Source organism: Castor canadensis, chromosome 2 (assembly GCF_047511655.1).
Source record: "Castor canadensis chromosome 2, mCasCan1.hap1v2, whole genome shotgun sequence".
In the NCBI taxonomy this organism is placed as follows: Eukaryota; Metazoa; Chordata; class Mammalia; order Rodentia; family Castoridae; genus Castor; species Castor canadensis.
The window spans coordinates 133589082-133612071 of record NC_133387.1 but is presented as its reverse complement, the minus strand read 5'-3'; the positions used below and the strand labels follow the sequence as shown (position 1 = coordinate 133612071).

The 22990-nt window shown below is 37.7% G+C and overlaps 1 protein-coding gene across 5 annotated transcripts in view; it reads left to right on the top strand.

The window, feature by feature from the left end:
- Ttbk2 (tau tubulin kinase 2) overlaps nucleotides 1–22990 on the top strand; it is a 168605-nt gene that overhangs the window by 16585 nt on the left and 129030 nt on the right. For all 5 annotated transcript variants that reach the window (XM_074065775.1, XM_074065770.1, XM_074065767.1 and 2 more), the window contains exon 2: nucleotides 20684–20819. In XM_074065775.1, coding sequence (XP_073921876.1) covers nucleotides 20751–20819 — 69 coding nt within the window. In that variant the 5' untranslated portion in view covers nucleotides 20684–20750. The remainder of the gene's footprint in view (nucleotides 1–20683; nucleotides 20820–22990) is intronic.

Below are 22990 nucleotides of genomic sequence, written 5' to 3'. Positions count from 1 at the left end.
CCTTTAGCTTATTAAGGAAAATGGCTGGGCTTCATCTTTTCTCTGTTGTACATCAAAAGCTTTGGCCATGTTTTGGGGTCTAGGAATTGACTCCCTGATTCCCTTGATAATCAAATTTCTCAATTCCCCCATCTCCCTCCTGTTGGCCACATCATTATTTTCCCAAAGAGGGTCCTGGATGTGAAATTTTCTATTTGTGGCTTGGATGCCTGGGTCTGGCGGATGTTCTCATTCCCATGCAATTATGGCAGCCCTCCTGGTCATGGCCCTTTTCTCCTCAGAAAATAAAATTCCCAAAATGGACATGAGTTCCACCCAGGTATAAATTTGTGGTTCCAGGCCCTGATTGAGTTGATCATTGACCTTGTGTGGGTCCTCCAAAAGAGTTTTTAACTCCCTTTTTTAGGTTCCAAACCTCAAAACTGGTTAGCAGTGCATCGACAAAGCCAATATTCCTCCCCCTCCAATTAGGACTTTCTGAGCAGATAAAGGGTCTGAGGTTGCCCCTGGGATGAAGAGGGGAAGGGAAGGTTTTGAATATGATTTTGGCACTGTTGGAGTTCCTTCCTGAGCCCTGAAAAGGATGATCAGTGACTCAGGAGTGGGGTTGACAGGGAGTCAAGGGCTCAGGTTGGGTTTTATGGAGTTCCTGATTAGGGTCCTTTTCCTGATCTTGGAGTGTCATCTGAGAGCCACAGGACTATAAGGAGGAGGCAAGCAGGAAAGAATATCCCACTTGGGTGACTTTTCCTTTTGTTTAGCCTTGTCCTTTTTCCCTAGCTTTAGAGGAAATAGAGTTACAGATTTCTGTCTCCAACAGAGGGCGTAGTCAATCTCCTCCTGCCTCCCCAGGCTTTTGTCATTAACATACTCAAAGAGCAACTGGCAAAACCAATCCTTGTCTGACCCAAATTTTGGCCAGAAAACTGTGGGTTTAAGGATAGATCCTTAAGTTCAGATGAAACAGCAATATTTGATCATTTGTTGCTTTCTTTTGTCTTTGGTCCAAGGATTATTAAAGACTATTTTAACATCCGTCCTAACAGATTGTCTGGTGGAATAATGTTTTTAGTTTCATTCTCCCTAGAGATCTTTTTATTTGAGTTCTTTCTCATCCCATGCTGCCTGGTTGGTGAGATTATCCAGTAGAAGCTCAAACCCCCCCTTCCCTGAAGGTTTCTTGCACTCCACTCCATGTGCTTTGTCCATCTCCAGTGGATTCCCTTTCCGCATGATATCTGGTTGTTGGTGCTGCTTGGCTATAGACAGGTCAGTATAAACCCCTTACTAGGTCCAGATGGACTGCTGATGAGCTGTATGTAGTCACCAGGATATCTATGGAACTGCGGATCAGGACTCCACTTTCACCCTGTGTCTCAGACACATCTCATTTACTCTCACACAACCTCCAGGATGACCCAATCACCAAGGAAGTACTTTGCGTCCCAGTGGTGTTTCTTATCTTGGTCCATGCATGGAGTTATCTGGTTGCTATGGTGCTTTCCAAAGCCCTTTTCCCTTGCATTTCGGAGAGAATTCAGGTTCAGAATAAATTTCCAGTCCAGGAGTGCTGGTTGCCCGATGCCCTGGGACTACTGCAATGAGGTGGAGGGACATCTCTCTTGGTGGGGGAGGGGATGGGCTCCCTGACCACCTCTTCCAGATGGAATTATCCCGGATGAGCCCCCAAATTGTCAGAAATAAGGAACACTGCAGACCTACCAGGTCGCAATTAAGAACACAGACAAGATGAACCCTCTTGGCAAGGCAATATTTACTTCTGTAGAAGGGTGCTCAGGCACAGAGGCCAAGCAAGCACACTGAGTGGGAAATCTCCAGTTTTATCCCCAATGCAGTGGATCCTTCCCCTCATTCAAATTGGTCAGAGCTCAGGTTCACAGTGTTTTCCTGATTGGCTGAAACTTGAAACCCAGGGGAGGGGCTGGCATTTGTGGTTAGGTGGAGAAATGAAAATTAACTTTACAAGAACCCTGAACTTATATGAGCTAAAATGGCAGAATTATTTATTACAGAATGGCTGTTTGGCTATTAACATACATTTTCCAGAAAAGACTAGTTCCTCACATATGTGGCTTAAATTACACAGTTTGGTATCTCATTTTGAGCTGATTAATTTCTCCAAATATCTGTTTGATTTTGAAAATCATATATTTGAATTTGCAAAGTTTAGTATGTGTCTGTGGCAGAAGATAACACAATTTTGATCTGGTCTTTATTTTAAAGGAATTTGTAATCTAGGGTACTGTCAATGTTTACTTATTAATTTGTTAGCTAAAAATAGCCAACAAAACTTCTCAGTCTTTTTCAGTCTAGCAAATGTTTCAAATGGTTTTCCACCACACTTTATTCTGGACTTATAAGTTGAATCTCCATTTAGCATGTTCTGTCTATATTTTGATCCTCTTTGGGTCTGTTTTGGCAACACCTCCATATTTAGCATCATTGTTAGAATTCATTAGCCTATTTACTTCCTATTTTAGGTCATTAAGGATTTTGCCAAGGAGGAATTTGTCTCTTGCAGTATCTAGTTTCCATGCTCTATTCCTGTTTAAAGTTATTAGTAGTACTGAAAAAATGAATCCAAAGCAATTATTGACAGCATCAGTTTTGCAGCCATGTTACATTAATTTTTCAGATATAATTTGTGATGTAGAATCAAAAGAACCTGTCATGCACAACTTTGAGAAACTTTTACCATGAAGCCTACTGTATTGTTAACCTATTGCTAAATAACAAATTACTCAAAACTTAATGAGTTTTTCTTTTACCTTTTATTTGAGGCAGGGTCTCACTATATATGTAGCACAAGCTGGTCTTGATCTCTCCTTTATAATTACATCTGAAGCATTCCTAGTAATATTATTTAAAATTTAAAACTTTTTTTATTGTTGGACTGTAGTTTGAACTCAGGGCTTCACACCTGAAGTGTGAAGCAGTCACTCTACTGCTTGAGTCACACCTTCACTCCATTTTGCTTTGGTTATTTTGGCGATGGGGTTTTAAGAAGTATTTGCCTGGCCTGGCTTCCGATTGAGATCCTCCTGACCTTTGCCTCCTGAATAGCTAGGATTATAGGCATGAGCCACTGGTGCCCAGCTTAAACTTTCTTTTAATTGTGGTAAAATATACATAAGATTTACCTCCTGCCTCTGCCTCCCAAGAGCTGGATTGTATGTGCTCTGAGATTATATAGGTGAGTGCCACCACATCTGACTCAAAATTTAATGTTTTAAAACAATAACAACATTATCTCACAATGTCTACAGGTCAGGATTTAGGTGCAATTCAGATGGGTACTCAGTATCAGTTGACCTGCAATCAACGTAGGCTGCAGCCCTCACAAAGGTGCAGCTGATCTGTTTTCAAATTCATTCTGATGGTTGTTGGCAGGATTTAGTTTCTTATGAGTTGTTAGACTGGGGGCCTTAGTTCCTTACTGGCTATTGATACTTGTTACAGGCAGAATCATGTAATATTCCAGCAGAAACTGCCTTAGTTCTTTGCCATGTGGGTCTTTCTATGGGGCAATATGGCAGTGGGAAGAGCCAGAGAGATAATGTGAGGAAAATAGGTGTTATAATCACGTATAACCTTTCTAGGAAGTGATGTCTTGTCACTTTTGCTGTATTCTCTTAATTAGAAGTGAATAACTAGATACAACTCACCCTCAAGAGAAGGATCAGATCAATAACAGGAGATAGGGATCATTTGGAGCTGTTTTAGAAGCAGTCTGACACACTTATGTATGATTTAGTATTCTGGGTCTTACCCCTAGTGTTCAGTTCCTAGTTGGGACAGGTCTATTTTTAGATTTATTTCAGTGTTCTGAAGGGCTCCACCCAGGATGCCATTTTGTTTCATGTCTTTCTACTAGTAAATTAGAGTGAGAGGGTGAAAATTATTTGCTTCTTTTTTAGTTATATCTGAGGAATACCTAGTAATCTTATTTAATATTAAACTTTCTTTTTATTGTGGTAAAATATACTAAGATTTATCTTTTTTTTTGGCTGCACTGGGGTTTCAACTCAGGACCTTGTGTTTGCAAGGCAGGCACTCTACTATTTTAGCCATGACTGATGCATGCCCGCCTGCCTGCCTTCTCCCCGACCTTCTCTCTTTCTTTCTCTTCACTTCCCTCTCTCTCTCCCCCTTTTTTTCCTTCTGTTTTCTCTCTTTTTAAATTAGTTACTTTTTTTTAAAGCGATAAGGTCTGGCTATGTTGCCCATGGGCTCTAGAGATCTTCCTGCCTCTCAACTTTTTTACATTGTTGGGGATTGAGTCTATGTCCTTGCTCATGTTGGGCAAGTGCTCTACCACTTAGTTACATTCCTTAAGTTTTTTTAGAAAAGAACTATTCAGGCTATGCCTTTTATCTTATGTGTATTGTGGTAGTGTGTAGTTTTGAGGACTTGGTCTTTTATTGTCCACTTTCTGTGTATATTGTTCATAATATTTCCTTATACTTTTAATGTCCATGGAGTCAATAATGATAACTCCTCTTTTGTTCCTAATATTATTGATAATTTGCACATTCTTTTCATTCATAGATCTTTTACAAAGAATCATTTATCATTTTATTTTCTTCTTGTTTTGAGCTTAGTTTGTTCTTGTTCTAATTTTTTTAAGGATAAAAGCTTAGATTATAATTTTATTTCATTTTTTTGGTGGGGCTGAGGTTTGAAATGAGTACTTTGCTTTTGCAAGGCACGTACTCTACAGTTTGAGGCACACCTCCAGTCCATTTTGCTTTGGTTATTTTGGAGATGGCTGTCTCGTGAACCATTTTCCTGGGCCAGCCTCAAACCTCAGTCCTCCTGATCGAGGATCGCAGGTGTTAGCCACTTGCCTTTTTCTCATTTTTATTGCAGGAGCTTAGATTATTTTGAGATCTCCCCCCACCTCCCTCTTCTCTTTTGGTGATATTGTGGTTTGAATTCAGGGTCTCAGGGTCTTGTGCTTGCTAGACAGATGTTCTACCACTTCAGCCGTGCCCCCCAGTCCTTTTTTGCTTAGGGTTTGAACTCAGGGCCTCACACTTGTTAGGTGCTTTACTACTTGAGCCATTCTACCAGCCCTGTTTTGTGATGGGTATTTTTAAGGTTCTTTCAAACTACTTGCCTGGGCTGGCTTTGAACCACTATCCTCTTTATCTCTGCCTCCTGAGTAGCTATGATTATAGGTATGAGTGACCGGATACCTGGCTTTAATTATGTTTTAAGATAGGGTCTCATGTTTTTGCCTGGGGTTGGCCTCAAACTGCCATCTTCCTACTTATGCCTGTTACCTACCTGGGTTCACAGGCTCACACCACCATGCCCAACTTATTTGTTAAGATGGGATTTCATTAACTTTTTGCCCTAGGTGGTTTTAAACTGTAATCCTCCTGATCTCTAACTCCAGAGTAGCTGGGATCACAGGTGTAAGTCACTTTGCCCAGCCCTTTGTCTCATTTTTAATGTAAGTTTTTAATGCTGTAATTTTCCCTCTTACTATTGGTTTAGTTTCATCCCACAAATTTTTACATTTTGTATTTTAATTTTGTTAGTTAAAAATATTTTCTAAAATATCTGGAGACTTCTTTAACCCTTGGGTTATTTAATACAGGTGTTGGCAAACTTTGTTACATTCTTTCTTTATTTTTTTTTTTGTCATTCTGGGGATCTTATCCAGAGTCTTTCATATGCTAGGTAAGTGCTCTACCTCTGAGATACATCAACATTCCCTCCCTCCTTTTTTTGGTGGTGCTGGGAATCAAACCCAGGGTCTTACAAATGCTAAGGAAATGTTTTACCACTAAGCTATATCCCCAGTCTTCAAACTTTTCTTAAAAGTCCAAAGAATAAATATGTTAGGCCTATGTACCATACAGTCTCTGTTGCAGCTACTTAACTCTGCCCTTCTAGTGCAAAAACAGCCATGGACAACACAAGTGAATGGGCAGGCCTTTGTTCCAGTAAAATGTTATTTATAAAAACAAGCACCTGCTCTGTTGTTTCTAATTTTAATTTTCAAGTGTTTATAGAGTTTATTGTTATATTGATTTTACTGATTTCTAGTTTAATATCATTATTATTAGAGAACATTCTACATATGATTTCAATTTTTTTGAAAGAGGTTCAGATAGGTCTATGTAGCCCAGACTGGTCTTGAACTCTGCATCATCTACCTCAGCCTCTCAAGTGCGGGTATGTGCCACCATTCCCTGTGATTTCAGTTCTTTTAAATTTGTTAAAATTTTTCTCGTGACCTAGGATAATATAAGCTCTCTTTGAGTGTGTGTTCCATGTGTACTTAGATGTGTATTCTGGTTTTGTTTGGTTTAAGTGTCAGTTCCAGCTGTTTGACAATATCAATCTGATTCAGTTCTCTAACACCATCTGGGTGTTCTATAATTCAATTCAATTCTGACATTAACTGCTTAGAGTTAGTGCAGATCTCACTGGTTACAGGGCTCAGTTCCACAAAGTTGTCCCTACTTTGGACTTCAGCCACAAGTCCTGGATGTCCCCAAGTCACCTGAATTTTATCAGGTTGAATATAAATTTGGGGTTTCCCATAGCCTCCTAGGTTCAATAATTTGCTAGAATGACTCACAGAACCATGGAGAGTTCTATACTTTAAAAATTATCCTTTTTATCATGAATGCTACAAATAAACAGCTGGATGAAAAGGAATATAGTGTTGGAAGTCTGTAAGGATTCCAAGCACTGGGAGCCTCTGTTCTCATGGGGTAAGGGTGTTTTTCCTTCTTGGTACATCTGTATGTTCAACCAGGAAGTTCCTTGAACCTTTTGTTCAGTTTTTAGTATCAAGAGTTCACTACAAGACTGGAAATGTAGCTCTGTGGTACAGTGCTTGCCTAGGAAGCTCTCACCCTGGGTTTCAACCTCAGCACTGTTTCTTTAAAAAAAAAAAAAAGATTTATTACATAGTCCTGATTGATTAAATCATTGGCCATATGATTGAAACTCAGTTTCCAGTAGCAACTCCTATATCAGAGGTCAGGAGGTGGGGGTGAAAGTTTCAGCCTTCTAATCATATGCTTTCTGGTTATAGCCACCTCCCTACCCAGTGAAGCTTGGAGTTGCTCATTAGCATAACAAGGCATTTATATCACTTAGGAAATTTCATGCACTGCCAAGAGCTGGAGATAAAAACCTCTCATGCCAAACTGTGAGATAGGAAGAAACTGTATTTTTCTGTTGCTTTACTCCATACTTCTGGCAAATGGTAAAGAAGTGTGATTTGCAATAATCACTCACATATCTCCAGAACACTTTACCTATGTTTCCTGGCTTACTTTTTATTGAGGGATATAACAGATGAAGAGATACATATAGCAAGGTATGTATGTATGGATCCTGAACACTGGAGTGCTTATCTGCATGAAGTACTGTGCCACACTCCTGACACATGAATGTCCTCACCAAACTAGAGGCTGTCCAGACTTTGTCCTTTTGGATTTTTATGGAAGCTTCATTAAAGCATTATTGATTAAGTCATTGACCATTGATGATTGACTCACCCTTTAATATCTCTCCACAGTCCCTCCCTAGAACTTGGAGGGTGGAGCTAAATGATTCTAATGTCAGAGTTGGTTCCCCTGGCAATAAACCCTCCATCTTCAGTGGCTTTCCAAAAGTCACCTCATTTAACAAAAATTTGTGTGTGATTGAAAGGCGCTTGTTATAAATAACAAAAGATACTCTGTCAACTTTATCCCTCTTGAACTATTTCAGGGACTAAAAAACCAAAAAAAACCCCTCAAATATTGTAACAAAAGATGCACCTAATTACTTAAGAAGTTACAAGGCTTTGCTGGTGGAGTGGCTCAAGTGGTAGAGAGCCTGCTTAGCAAGCTAGAGGCCCTGAGTTCAAGCCCCAGTACCACTAAAACAAAACAAAACAAAACAAAAAACCCCAAGAAGTTACAAGGCTTTTAGGAGCTCTAGACAGGAACCAGAAAGAAGAACAGAATATGTAATTTCTGTTACCACCCACCCTGCTCTCCCGCCCCCCCCACCGGACCCCTGGATACCCGGCAGAAACTATTTTGCCCTTATTTCTAATTTTGTTGAAGAGAGAGTATAAGCAATAATAGGAAGGAACAAGGGTTTTTGCTAGTTGAGATAAGGATAGCTATACAGGGAGTTGACTCACATTCATTTCCTGTGCATGTGTATTACCTTCTAGGTTAATTCTTTATGATCTAACCTTTTCTCTAGTTCCTGATCCCCTTCTCCTATTGCCTAAGTTGCTTTTAAGGTATCTGCTTTAGTTTCTCTGCATTGAGGGCAACAAATGCTAGCTAATTTTTTAGGTGTCTTACCTATCCTCATATCTCCCTTGTGTGCTCTCGCTTTTATCTTATGATCAAAGTTCAGTCCCCTTGTTGTGTTTGCCCTTGATCTAATGTCCGCATATGAGGGAGAACATACGATTTTTGGTCTTTTGGGCCAGGCTAACCTCATTCAGAAGGATGTTCTCCAGTTCCATCCACTTACCTGCGAATGATAACATTTCGTTCTACATGGCTGCATAAAATTCCATTGTGTATAGATACCACATTTTCTTGATCCATTCATCAGTAGTGAGGCATCTTGGCTGTTTCCAAAACTTGGCTATTGTGAATAGTGCTGCAATAAACATGGGTGTACAGGTGCCTCTGGAGTAACCTGTGTCACATTCTTTTGGGTATATCCCCAAGAGTGGTATTGCAGGATCAAATGGTAGATCAATGTTTAGCTTTTTAAGTAGCCTTCAAATTTTTTTCCAGAGTGGTTGTACTAGTTTACATTCCCACCAACAGTGTAAGAGGATTCCTTTCCCCCCACCCCGCATTCTTGCCAACACCTGTTGGTGGTGGTGTTGCTAATGATGGCTATTCTAATAGGGGTGAGGTGGAATCTTAGTGTGGTTTTAATTTGCATTTCCTTTATTGCTAGAGATGGTGAGCATTTTTTCATGTTTTTTGGCCATTTGAATTTCTTCTTTTGAGAAAGTTCTGTTTAGTTCACTCGCCCATTTCTTTATTGGTTCATTAATTTTGGGAGAATTTAGTTTTTAAATTTCCCTATATATTCTGGTTATCAGTCCTTTGTCTGATGTGTAGCTGGCAAATATTTTCTCCCACTCTGTGGGTGGTCTTTTCAGTTTAGAGACCATTTCTTTTGATGAGCAGAAGCTTTTTAGTTTTATGAAGTCCCATTTATCTATGCTATCTCTTAGTTGCTGTGCTGCTGGGGTTCCATTGAGAAAGTTCTTACCTATACCTACTAACTCCAGAATATTTCCTACTCTTTCCTGTATCAACTTTAGAGTTTGTGGTCTGATATTAAGATCCTTGATTCATTTTGAGTTAATATTGGTATAGGGTGATATACATGGATCTAGTTTCAGTTTTTTGCAGACTGCTAACCAGTTTTCCCAGCAGTTTTTGTTGAAAGGCTGCTATTTCTCCATTGTATATTTTTAGCTCCTTTGTCAAAGACAAGTTGGTTATAGTTGTGTGGATTAATATCCGGGTCCTCTATTCTGTTCCACTGGTCTTCATGTCTGTTTTTGTGCTAGTACCATGCTGTTTTTATTGTTACTGCTTTGTAATATAGTTTGAAGTCAGGTATCGTGATACCTCCAGCATTGATCTTTTGACTGAGTATTGCCTTGGCTATTCGTGGCCTCTTGTGTTTCCATATAAATTTAATGGTAGATTTTTCAATCTCTTTAATGAATGTCAATGGACTTTTGGTGGGAATTGCATTAAACATGTAGATTACTTTTGGGAGTGTAGATATTTTTACTTTGTTGATTCTACCAATCCTTGAGCGTGGGAGATCTCTCCACTTTCTATAGTCATCCTCAATCTCTTTCTTCAGAATTTTATAGTTTTCCTTGTAGAGGTCATTCACATCTTTTGTTAGGTTTACATCTAGGTATTTGATTTTTTTTGAGGCTAATGTAACTGGAATTGTTTTCATATGTTCTTTTTCAGTTTGTTCATTATTAGTGTATAGAAATGCTAATGTTTTTTCTATGTTGATTTTATATCCTGCTACCTTGCTGTAGCTATGGATGGTTTCTAGGAGCTTCTGAGTAGAGTTTTTTGGGTCTTTAAGGTATAGGATCATGTCATCTGCAAATAGGGATATTTTGACAGTTTCTTTACCTATTTGTATTCCTTTTATTCCTTCCTCTTGCCTAATTTCTCTGGCATGAATTCCAGTACTATGTTGAATAGGAGTGGAGATAGTGGGCATCCTTGTCTAGTTCCTGATTTTAGAGGGAATGGTTTCAGTTTTTCTCCATTAAGTATAATGCTGGCTGTAGGTTTGTCATATATAGCTTTTATAATGTTGAGGTACTTTCCTTCTGTTCCTAGTTTTCTTAGAGCTTTTATCATGAAATGGTGTTGGATCTTATCAAAGGCTTTTTCTGCATCTATTGAGATGATCAAGTGGTTTTTATCTTTGCTTCTGTTAATGTGGTTTATTACGTTTATTGATTTTCGTATATTGAACCACCCTGGCATTCCTGGGATGAAGCCTACTTGGTCGTGGTGAATAATCTTTTTGATGTGTTGTTGAATTCAGTTTGTCATTATTTTATTGAGGATTTTTGCATCAATGTTCATTAAGGAGATTGGCCGGCCTATAGTTCTCCTTTTTGGAGGTGTCTTTGCCTGGTTTTGGGATAAGTGTAATACTGGCTTCATAAAATGTGTTAGGCAGTTTTCCTTCCCTTTCCATTTCGTGCAACAGTTTAAGGAGGGTTGGTGTCAATTCTTCTTTAAAGGTCTGATAGAACTCAGCAGAGAATCCATCAGGCCCTGGACTTTTATTTTTGGGGAGACTCTTGATTGCTGCTTCAATTTCATTTTGTGTTATAGATCTATTCAGGGGATTAATATCCTCTTGGTTCAGTTTTGGATGATCATATGTATCTAGAAATCTGTCCATTTCTTTAAGATTTTCAAATTTATTTGAATATAGGTTCTGGAAGTAGTGTCTGATGATTTCCTGGACTTTCATGGTGTTTGTTGTTATCTCCCTTTTGCATTCCTGATTCTACTAATTTGGGTTTTTTCTCTCCTCATTTTAGTCAGGTTTGCCAGGGGTCTGTCAATCTTGTTTATTTTTTCAAAGAAACAACTTTTGTTTCATTAATTCTTTGTATGGTTTTTTTGGTTTCTATTTCATTGATTTCAGCTCTTATTTTTATTATTTCTCTCCTTCTATTTGTTTTGGGATTTGCTTGTTCTTATTTTTCTAGGAATTTGAGATGTACCATTAGGTCATTGATTTGGGATCTTTCAGTCTTTTTAATATACGCACTCATGGCTGTAAACTTTCCTGTCAGGACTGCCTTTGCTCTGTCCCATGGGTTCTGGTAGGTTGTGTTTTCATTTTCATTGTCTTCCTGGAACTTTTTAATTTCCTCTTTTATTTCATCAATGACCCATTGTTCATTAAGTAATGAGTTATTTAGTTTCCAACTGTTTGCATGTTTTTTGTCTTTACTTTTGTTATTGAGTTCTAGTTTTATTGCATTGTGATCAGATAGTATGCACAGTATAATTTCTATTTTCTTATATTTGCTGAGACTTGCTTTGTGCCCTAGGATGTGATCTATTTTGGAGAAGGTTCCATGGGCTGCTTAGAAGAATGTATATTGTGTAGAAGTTGGATGAAATGTTCTGTAGACATCAACTAGGTCCTTTTGACCTATTGTATATTTTAGATCTTGAATTTCTTGATTTATTTTTTGTTTGGATGATGTATCTATTGATGATAATGGGGTGTTAAAATCTCCCAGAACCACTGTGTTGGAGTTAATATATTCTTTTATGTCTTTCAGGGTATGTTTGATAAAATTGGGTGCGTTGTCATTGGGTGCATATAGGTTGATAATTATCTCCTTTTGGTCTGTTTCCCCTTTTATTAGTATGGAATGTCCTTTATCTTGTTTGATCAATGTAGGTTTAAAGTCTACTTTGTCAGAGATTAGTATTGCTATTCCTGCCTGTTTTCAGGGGCCATTGGCTTGGTAAATCTTCCAGCCTTTCATCCTAAGCCTATGTTTATTTCTGTCGGTGAGATGGGTCTCCTGTAAGCAACAAATTGTTGGATCTTCCTTTTTAATCCATTTCATCAAACAGTGCCTTTTGATGGGTGAATTAAGTCCATTAACATTAAGTGTTGGTACTAATAGGTATGTGGTGAATCCTGTCATTTAGTTTTCTTAGTTGTTTGAAGATTTGATTCTGTGTACGTAAGTCGAGATTACTCTCTACTTTTTTGCTTTTTCTTTTCCTGTAGTTTAGTGCTGCCTGTCTTTTCATGGTTAAGTTGGGTTTCACTTTCTGTGTGCAGAATCCCTTGAAGAATCTTTTGTAGTGGTGGCGTTGTGGTCGCATATGTTTTAGTTTCTGCTTATCATGGAAGACTTTTATTGCTCCATCTATTTTGAATGATAGTTTTGCTCATAGAGTATCCTGGGGTTGAAGTTATTTTCATTCAGTGCCTGGAAGATCTCACCCCATGCTCTTCTTGCTTTTAATGTTTCTGTTGAGAAGTCTGCTGTGATTTTGATCACAAAACATACCTTTGTATGTTATTTGTTTTTTCACTCTTACAGCCTTCAATATTCTTTCCCTAGTTTCTGAACTTGTTGTTTTAATGATGATATGTCGTGGGCTAGTTTTATTTTGATCTGGTCTGTTTGGTGTTCTGGAGGCCTCTTGTGTCTGTATGGGAATGTCTTTCTTTAGATTTGGGAAATTTTCTGTTATTATTTTGTTGAATATATTTTGCATTTCCTTTGCTTGCACCTCTTTTCCTTCTTTGATGCCCATGATTCTCAAGTTTGGTCTTTTGATGGAGTCAGTGAGTTCTTGCATTTTCTTTTCATAGGTCTTGAGTTGTTTAATTAATAGTTCTTCAGTTTTTCCTTTAATTACCATTTCTTCTTCGAGTTCTGAGATTCTGTCTTCTGTTGTTCTATTCTGCTGGATTGGCCTTCCGTTTTGTTTTGTAATTCTGTTTCGTTCTTGTTTCTGAGGTTTTCTTTATCCTGGGTGGTTTCCTCTTTAATGTTGTCTATTTTTGTCATGAGTTCATTTATCTGTTTATTCATCGTGTTCTCTGTTTCACTTTGGTGTTTACAGTGCTTCTATGGTTTCCTTTATTTCTTCTTTTGCTTTTTCAAATTCTCTATTTTTGTTGTCTTGGAATTTCTTGAGTGTCTCCTGGACATTTTGGTTCACCATATCCAGTATCATCTCTGTAAAATTCTCGTTGAGTACCTGTAGTATGTCTTCTTTTAAATTATTCTTGTCGGCTTCATTGGGTTCTTTGGCATAGTTTATCTTCATTTTGTTGGAGTCTGGATCTGAGTATCTGTTTTCTTCATTTCCCTCTGGCTCCTATACTAATTTTTTGCTGTGGGGAAACTGGTTTGCCTGTTTTTTCTGTCTTCCGATCATTGCCGTTGGTGGTGTTATTGTCCCTGTACTGTGTATGATTAAGTACTTTCTGGCTGTAATAATAGCAGTAGTGATATTTAGACTGGAAGGGTGCGAGGTGATGTTAGGAAAAGAAGTTAAAAGGGAAAAATAATCAAGTAGAAAAAAAAACAAAACAAAGAAAGAAACAAAAAAAGTTTCAAAGATATAAACAGGGAGAGACAGTGTACTAATCAACCGTAAGCTGAAAAGGCATTAGGGAGACCGAGAGAGGATTGAAAATAAAAAATAAAATGAATAAGAATAAAAATAAAAATTAAGTAAATGAAAACAAGAAAAAATATATATAAATAAGAAAAATTCTCCAAGTTCAAATGCAGTGAAGTTTCATTTCAGTCTTAGTAATTTTGGTGTTCGTCCCTCAGCCTCCAGTCCTGGAGATGGTGCCTCAGATGTTGTTCTGTAGTTGTCTCTTCAAAGGGGAAAAATAAAATAGAACAAAACCGCACAAAACAAAACAAGAAAAAACCCACAAAGTGCCCCAAGTTCAAATGCAATACAGTTTCAGTAAGTTTTTCAGCATGCAGGTGTAGTTCGGTTGTTTTCTCATCAAAGGTAGGGAGAGACAGTTCTGTGAATGGCTGTCTGCGGCTGTGGCTTGCCTGCCTGCTGTTGTCAGCCTACTGTTGCTGGAGGCTTTATTTTTGCAGATCTCAGGGGTGAGCTTAGCACTCACCTGGCCCCACAGGCTTTGTTTACTCAGAGTTCTCCTGTGCAGGAGCCACTGCTACAAGCTTTCCCCTTTCTAAGCACACTGGGGAAGGTGACAGTGCATCCGCTTTCTCAGGCCAGCATGTTTATTTACAACTCACACAGGAGGTGGGTCTTCCCCACTCTCCTGTGGAGTTTTCCTCCCTCCATGGCTCTCACAGCTTTCCTGCTCCTGGTTGCTGGGTGCGCGCCCTGGCTCCTGCCCTGTCTGGCCACGCCGGTTTGTTTGCAGTTCTGTGAGGGATTCCTCTCCCCCTCTCTTCGGCAGTCAGGGCGCCCCATCCTCTTTGCTACATGTCTTTATTCTTACTGGTTTTTTACTCATTTTCTCTTTTTTCCCTGGGTGAGGGTCGGTCTGTCCAGGGGGCTATGCTGATCTGGCCCAGGGTTGTCTGTGGGAATAGTGCGCACCACTTAGCTCACCCTGTGGTCGTGTCTTCCCAAGCCATCTGGGCGCTGGCCTCTGGTGGTGGCCTGGGGGCCCTCCTGGTTTCTTTGTTCAACGTGAAGTGGAGATGCTCTGCACAGGCTGGAGGTGTGGAGGGGTCAAAGTTTTGTCTCTTCTTGGTGGCCTTGCCTGCAAGGTGTGTCTCCAGCGTCTCTCCAAGATTTCACTTTAGGAGGCACACTTTCTGCTTCCTCCCTCTAGCTGCCATCTTGGAATCTCCCCAAAATATATATTTAAATTATGCCATATTGATGCTGTTTAGTATTCTGTCTTGTTGCTAATTTTGTGTGTGTGTGTGTGTGTGTGTGTGTGTGTGTGTGTGTGGTACTGGGGTTCGAATTCAGGGCCTACCCCTTGAGTTATGCCACCAACCCTGTTTTGTGAAGGATTTTTTCAAGATAGGGTCTTGCAAACTATTTGCCTGGGCTGGCTTTGAACCTTGATCCTCCTGATCTTTGCCTCCTGAGTAGCTAGGATTACAGGTGTGAGCCACTGGCACCCAGCCTCTTGCTAATTTTTTGTTTGCTTATTTCTGTTAGACAGGAGTGATGAAGTTTCCAGTTAGGATTATGGATTTGTCTGTTTCTCCTATTGGTTAGTTAATAGCTCTTTTCTAGGTTGTGTGCACATACAGCATTTCTTTGTCTTGTTAACACTACCTCTTTCCCTCCCTCCCTTCTCCCTTTTTCATTCTCTTTCTCTTTTTCCTTCTTTTGTTGTCTTCCTTCTCTCCCTCCCTTCCTTCCTTCCTTCCTTCCTTCATTATATTGCCCAGGATGGCCGAGACTGCTAGACTCAAGTGATCCTCCTTCCTCAGGCTCCTGAGTACCTGGGGCTATGCTTCTTGCTAGAATTTCTTTCTAAATTGGCCTTCCATTTTTATATAATGACTCTCATTATCTCTGATGATTTTTCTTTTCTCTGATGCCTACATTGTAAGATATTATTGTAGATACTCCAGATTTCTATTAGTTTTTGCATAATATGTCTTTCTTCATTTCTTTGCTTTTAACCTATATATATCATTTTTTATGTGAGTTTCTTATAGAATTATATTTATCTTGCTAATTTCTGTCTTTTCAGACATGTTTAGCCACTTATAGTTAATGTCATTGCTAATATGTTTGGTTTAGGTTATCATTTTATTGTTTGTTTCATACTTATCCATCTGTTTTTGCTCTTCCATTTCTCCTTTCTACTTTCTTTGGGGTTATCTTAACATGTTTTGGTATTTTACTGTATTTATTTATTTTTACTAGATCTTTTGTATAGTTTTTAAATAGTTTCTCAGGGTTTATAATATATCTACTTTTTATACTCTCCTTTCAATTATAATATTAACCTCTCTGAGTGAGTGGAATGCAGAAACCTAACCACAATCTTATTTTCCCTTTACCATTCTACCTGTGTTGATTTTTTTTGTTGTTTGTTTTGAAACAGTGTCTCACTGTGTCGCCCTTGCTGGCCTGGAACTCAAGCTTTTCCTCAACCTCCGTACTCCTGGGATTTATAGGAGTGTAATACTATACCCAACTGTTTTAGTCTTATGAGTTATATCTATGTACACTGAAATTCCCTTAAGACAGTGTTTTAATTTTTGCTTTTAACTGTGAAACATACTTTAAAGAACTGAAGAGATTAGTGTATTTTCCTAGATTTCCCGTTGCTGTTCCTTCACTGCTATTATTCTACATTCCCCTGTGTTACAACTTCCCTTTTTTCAGAAGAGCATTCTCCAGCAATTCTTAAATGTCAGGTCTACTGACTACACATAATCTTAATTTCCCTTTATCTAGGAATGTCCTTTTCCCTGAGGATATTTTCTCAGGATAAGAATTCAAGGTTGACAGTTCTTTTTTTTTTCAGTACTTTGAAAACATTTTCCTGTCTTTCTGGTCTCTGTGTTTGCTGATAAGAAATCCACAATGAATTAAATTGTTGTTCCCTGTAAGTAATAAGTCATTTTAATCTGGATAGTCTAAAGCATTTTTCTTTGTGTTTGATTTTTAGCAGCTTAGTTGTAATGTGGTAAGGAGTGGGGATTTTATTTATTTATTTATTTTTGCATATCCTTCTCAACAAACTTCTTTAGTCTGTTCTCTTTCACAAAATCTGGGAAGTTTTAGGTATTCTTCTTCTTCTTTTTGTCTAAACACTTTATTCTCATTCTATGACTCTAAATACTCTAATGACACAAATGTTAGAATTTGTTATTGTCCCACTAGTCCAAAGAGACAACATGGTCACTTAAGAAGTCTTTTGTTTTCAGATTGGATAATTTCTTTTCTTCTTCTTCTTCTTTTTTTTTTTTTTGGTTTTGAACGTAGATCCTCATGCATGGTGCCTCTACCATTTGAGCCATACTCTCAGGCCCTTTTTGCTTTAGTTATTTTTCAGAGAGGGTCTTGCGGTTTTTGCCCAGGCTGGCCTGGACTGAGATCCTCTTACTTATACCTCCTACATAGTTGAGATTACAGGCTTGTACCTCCATGCCCAGCTTATTTTTTTTTTCAAATGGGGGGTCTCACCAACATTTCCCCACAGCTGGCCTTCCCTGATTGTCACCTTCAGAGTAACTGGGATTACAGACGTGAGCTACCACACCTGGACAGATTAGAAATTTCCGTAGCTTTATCTTCAAGTTTACTGATTCTTTACTCTGATAACTCCATTCTTCTGTTGACCCCATCCAGGGAAGTTTTAAATTTTCAGTTATTGTTTTTCACTTCTAAACCTTCAACTTACTATTTTATGTTTTATACTTCCTTACTGAGACTTTTTATCTTTCTGTTAATTTCTAGGGTATCTCCCTTCACTTGGAGCATTTGTATAGTAGCTGCAAAAAGGTCTTTGTCTACTAAGTCTGTGGCATCTTGGCATTTGCATGTGTTGATTATCTTTTCATATGTGATTGGAAGTTTTCCTGGTTCACTTCATAATTTTAGATTGTATGCATAATACTTTAAAAATTATTTTTCTACACAGGTGCCTGTGAGCTACTTGGGGTGGAGATCAGGAGGACTGAGGTTCGAGGCCAGCCCCTTCAGAAAGTTTGCAAGCTCTATCTCAATAGCTGGATGCTGTGATGTGTGCCTGTCATCCAGCTATATAGGAAGCATAAATAGTAGAATGACAGTCCAGGCCAGTTTGGGTATAAAGTGAGCCCCTATCTCAAAAATAATTAGAGCAAAAAGGAGGAATGGCTCAAACAGTAGAGCATCTGCCAACAAGTGCAAAGCCCTAAATTCAAATACCATCACTACCATATATATTACCACCCAATATGGGTATGTTTTGAGAGCTTAGTCTTATTTAAATTCTACAAAGAATGTTGATATTTTTCATTTTAGTCATCCAGTTGTGTTCATGTTGTAAGCCTTCCATATATTCTGGACTAGCCTTCCCTGTATTTTGGATTTGATATTAGTTCAGTTTTCAAAGCTTTCAACATGATATTTAGACCTGTTCCAGAAACAAATCAGTCAGAACTTGGCCTTGAGTCTTAGCTCCAGTTTCTAGTGTCAGGGGTACAGTCTCACTTTCAGATTCTTTAGTGATGTGAAGATTGATAGATTGATGAGTAAGTCTAAGTAGCATTAATCTTACCCATTCACTATAAAGTTCCCTTTCAACCATCCTTTCACCTCGAGAGTTTTAGCAGTCATTAGTCATTGCCTAGATTATCTCAATAGATGCAGCAAAATGGTGAATTTTAAATTCTTTTTTTTTTTTTTTTTTTTTTGGTGATACTAGGGTTTGAACTCAGGGCCTCAAGCTTGCTAGGTAGGCACTCTACCACTTAAAACAGTAGTTATTATTTCTAACAATAAAACTACTGAAAGAAGTTTTAAGATTTCTTTGTGGTTCTTTTATTCCCTAAAATGTATCCCAATAGGATTTATAGTTAAAATACTATATTTTAAAGCCACTTGAAGTAATTATCTTCCAGTTTTTTGGAGGTACTGGGAAGTAGTTATTTTCTCTGATTTTTTTTCTATGCCACAAACTTGGTTTATAGGGCATTATTGGTTTTGGTTTGTTTTAAATTTTTAGAGATTGTTTCTTCTTTATTTTTAATGTTTTATCTTTTTCTTTCTTTTTTAAAATTGTGGTACTGGGGTTTGAACTCAGAACCTCATGCTTGTTAGGCAGGTGCTCTACCACTTGAGCCACTCCACCAGCCTTAAATTTATTTTTACTTATTTATTTTTCTATTTTGCCAGCACTGGGGTTTGAGCTTAGGACCTTACCCTTGCAAGGCAGGTGCTCTTATCACTTGAACCACTCCACCAGCCCCTTTTTCTTTCTTTAATTTAATTTAATTTTTTAATTATTTTGAAGATGCCACCATTCAATATCTGAACAAAATGCTAAATGTATTGTGCACTGGGCAAAGGAAAGCTATGACTGTAGGACACAATTTCTGTGAATGAAACAAATTGTTGATCTTTCTGGGTTTTGATTTGGGTTTGATCTTACTGCGTTCAGGGATTGATGAGCCAGGAATATTTAGGAATTGATTGGCCTTTTATTATGCAAGTGTGGTTATGAAGTATGGCTTTTACTGATTGGTTGACGTTGTAAAGTGCAACCATCATCATTATTTTGTGTAGAGACAGGGTCTCCTATGTTGCCCAGGCTGGTCTTGAACCCCTGGGCTTAAATGATCCTTTTGCCTTAGCCTTCACAGTAGCTGGAACAATAAGCACATGCCACCACTCCCATATGAAGCTACTATTGATAGACCAGAATGGGTTTAAAGCAAGTGTTGATGAACATTTATTGCTATGTTGTACATTGCTTTGTTGAATTTGGAGTATGGGAAGTTTTTGTCATATATAAAACATATTCATGGGTCCAAAATAAAAACTATATTATAAAACATATTCACAGAAGTCTGGCATCCATCCTTATCCCCTCCATTCTCAAATTTTCTCTCTTTCTTTTCTATTGAGGAAGTGTTGATAAACCACAGTCTTCAGGCCAAATTTGGCCGGCCACCTTTTTTTTTTGGTAAATATTTTTTGTTGGAACACAGCCACACTCATTTATTTGCATATTACAAATCAGTGGCTTATTTTGTGTTGTAGTAGCAGGCATTGTTAATGGAATATATAGCCTGTGAAGCCTAAAATACTTACTTTCTTGCCTTCTACTGAAAAAGTCTGTCTTAATCCTTGGATAGGATAGTTGTTTTCTTTAATGAAAATTATTGGTTTATCTTCCTTTTTTTTCCCTTCTGTTTAAATAAAAGCAAATATTTAAATATACTTGACGTTTATCACCCTTTTACACCAAAGACAATATACTATAAACTCTTTACTGCATCTTGCTTCTTTCAGTTGAACAATATTTCCTGAAACATTGCTGCTATTGTCTCTCATTTCATACTAAGTTACAGTTTTCATCTCCTTTAAGCTATATTTCTCTGCTATTCATTTTCTATAGATATGCTACTTTTTTGACTTTTTCTTTTTCTTATAATATTGTATAGGGTTTGATCAAAGCCTTTTTCTATGTTCATGTTTATTTCTGTGCATTTTAAGCACATTTTGTAACATTTAAAATATTATTAGCTCTTATAATGTCAAGCTCTATTTTACAACCTATTAAGCTATAAGCTGTTATAAATTAGGTATCCTGTCTTTTTCTTGGCAATTTGTTGTACTCAGGATAATAATCTCTGTGGATCAAGTGCCATTGACCCCATACTTGCTCCAGTTAGCAATCTCAGTTATTATAAATGGTATCTGTGTTCTAACAGTGTATTTGTAATGGCTGGGCATGTCTACTAGAAAGACAATGTGCATTTTAAAATATGTGTTAAACAATTTTTGGAACTGAGTTTGTGGGGCTATTGTGTTGTGTGTTCCAAAAAAGCAGCTTAATTAATGCATAGGTTTAGTAGTGCTTCTTGATGTTGGAATGTTATTTGTGTTAATTGATTAGCCCTGACATGCTGCTGCTGTTTCTTTTGTCTTAGGTTAAATGGAAGCCACCCTTGGGAGCTAGATGCCTGTGTAGCTGTTCTAGCACATCAGTGTTTTGCAATGAGTGGGGGAGGAGAGCAACCGGATATCCTCAGTGTTGGAATCCTGGTCAAAGAAAGATGGAAAGTGGTGAGTGTACATCTCTTGAGAGAAAGTGGGAGAGAGAGAGAGAACATGCACAAGCATGTACACATTGGGGGAAAATTTTGATATTCTGATAAAAATAGCATTTCTTTAGGGGAAAAATATCCACGTTGCTTATATGCCTAAAGCAGTTAACTTTCAGTTATTTTCTTACAATTAAGTTCTGTTTATACTCTTAATTCTTAGACTTGCTTCATATAATACCAAATTTTCCTAGTTTCTAGGAAAAATAAGGTAAATAAAAACATTTCAGGAAAGAACAAATGAAAAAAATACAGAGCTAGAAAATATAATGAACCTGCTCTTTTTATTTTTCAACTTTTTATTAAGGAAAATTATAAGTATACATAAAATAGATGAATGTGATGAACTTGCCTGTATTTATAGCTTAGCTTAAACAGTCATCAGTTTATGGCTAATCTTGTTTTTTCTTTTTCATTTCCCTCCCAGAATATTTTGAAGCAATCTTTAACTTTAGCGTTTCTTCTGTACATATTACAATATGTATCTTTAAAAGATAAAGCTTTCTGGGCTGGGGGTGTAGCTCAGTGGTGGAGTGTCTGCCTACATGTGCAAGACCCTGCATTTTACTCCCAATATCACAAAATGTTTTTTAAAAGATTTTTAAAAAGATAAGATTTCTTTTTAAAATATAATCTCACTACCATTATCATCCCTAAAAAAATAATAGTTTCTTTTTTGTGTAATAATAACTTAATATCACTGACTATCCTTTCAATTTCCATATTTCTCTAATTATTTTGCAAATTATTCTTGACAGTTTGAACATAGGTCCAAATAAGGTCTGGATATTGCAACTGCTTAAGTTGCTTAAGTTTCTTTTAGTTTCTAGATTCCTCTTTATCTCTTTTTTTCCCCCTTAATGGTTTGGATACTACTGATTGCTTCCATGAGATGTGAACAGGTTTCTCTGACTCATGTATTTCATATGTATGGTAATTATATTTGGAGGCCTGATTAGAGCTGAGTTACGTTTATTTTTTAAAATAGGGCCTTTTTTTTTTTTTTGTGGTACTAGGGGTTGAACTTGGGGCCCTGCACTTGCTATGCAGGTGCTCTTCCCACTTGAGCAACTCACCAGTCTGAGATGGTATTTTTTTTTTTTTCCCCTTGAATGATTTTCTGACATTTCATTAGGAGGCTTATAATGTCTTATTGTACATCTTTTTTGTGATGTTAGTTGCTACCGATGAGCATTACCTAGGTATATTAATTCATTAGAGCTTGCAAATTGGTGGTATTCTATCATTCTTTCATTTATTCTCTGAAATACTATTTGATTATTCTGAGATACAATTTGATTAGTAAAGCAAAATAAATGCTTGCTTCTTTTTCTTAGTTCTCGAACATCCTCCAAAAGTGACCAGTTTAATTAGAAGTGTTAAGTATAATTAAAGATTTATGAATTGAAACAATTTGATGTGTTTTAGTACAATGTAGTTACTACCCTTATAGATGTGTAGATTGTCTCATTTGACTAAGGGGACACTTTTCAAGCTGTTTCCAGAGTTCTTTTGACATAATCCTAATAGTTCGTTCTTCATTTGTTTCTTTGAGACAGTGTCTCATTTTGTAGCCTAGGCTGGCCTTGACCTCCAGATTCTTTTTTTTTTTTTTTTTTGTGGTATTGGGGTTTGACCTCAGGGCCTACACCTTGAGCCACTCCGCCAGCCTTCTTTTGTGATTGTTTTTTTTTGAGATAGGGTCTCTTGAACTATTTGCCCAGGTTGGTTTCGAATGGGGATCCTCCTGATCTGTGCCTCCTGAGTAGTTAGTATTATTGGTGTGAGCCACCAGCGCCTGGGTTTGTTTTTTGTTTTGTTTTGTTTTGCAGTACTGGGGGTTGAACTCGGGGCCACATGCTTGTGCTGGCTAGGCAATTGTTCTACCACGTGAGCCACTCCACCAGTGAACTCCAGATTCTTACACTTCAGCTTCCCAAGTACTGAGATTATAGGCATATACCAGCATGCTGCTCTTTCCTAAATTTTTTTTTTCTTAAGTGCTGGGAATTAAATCCAGAGCAAAGCACATGGTCTATCACTGAGCTACATCTCTGCCCTTTTTATTGTAATAACAATTTTATTTCTATGTTATAGCATATTTTACTGATGAAGTAAATCAGTAGGCTTTAA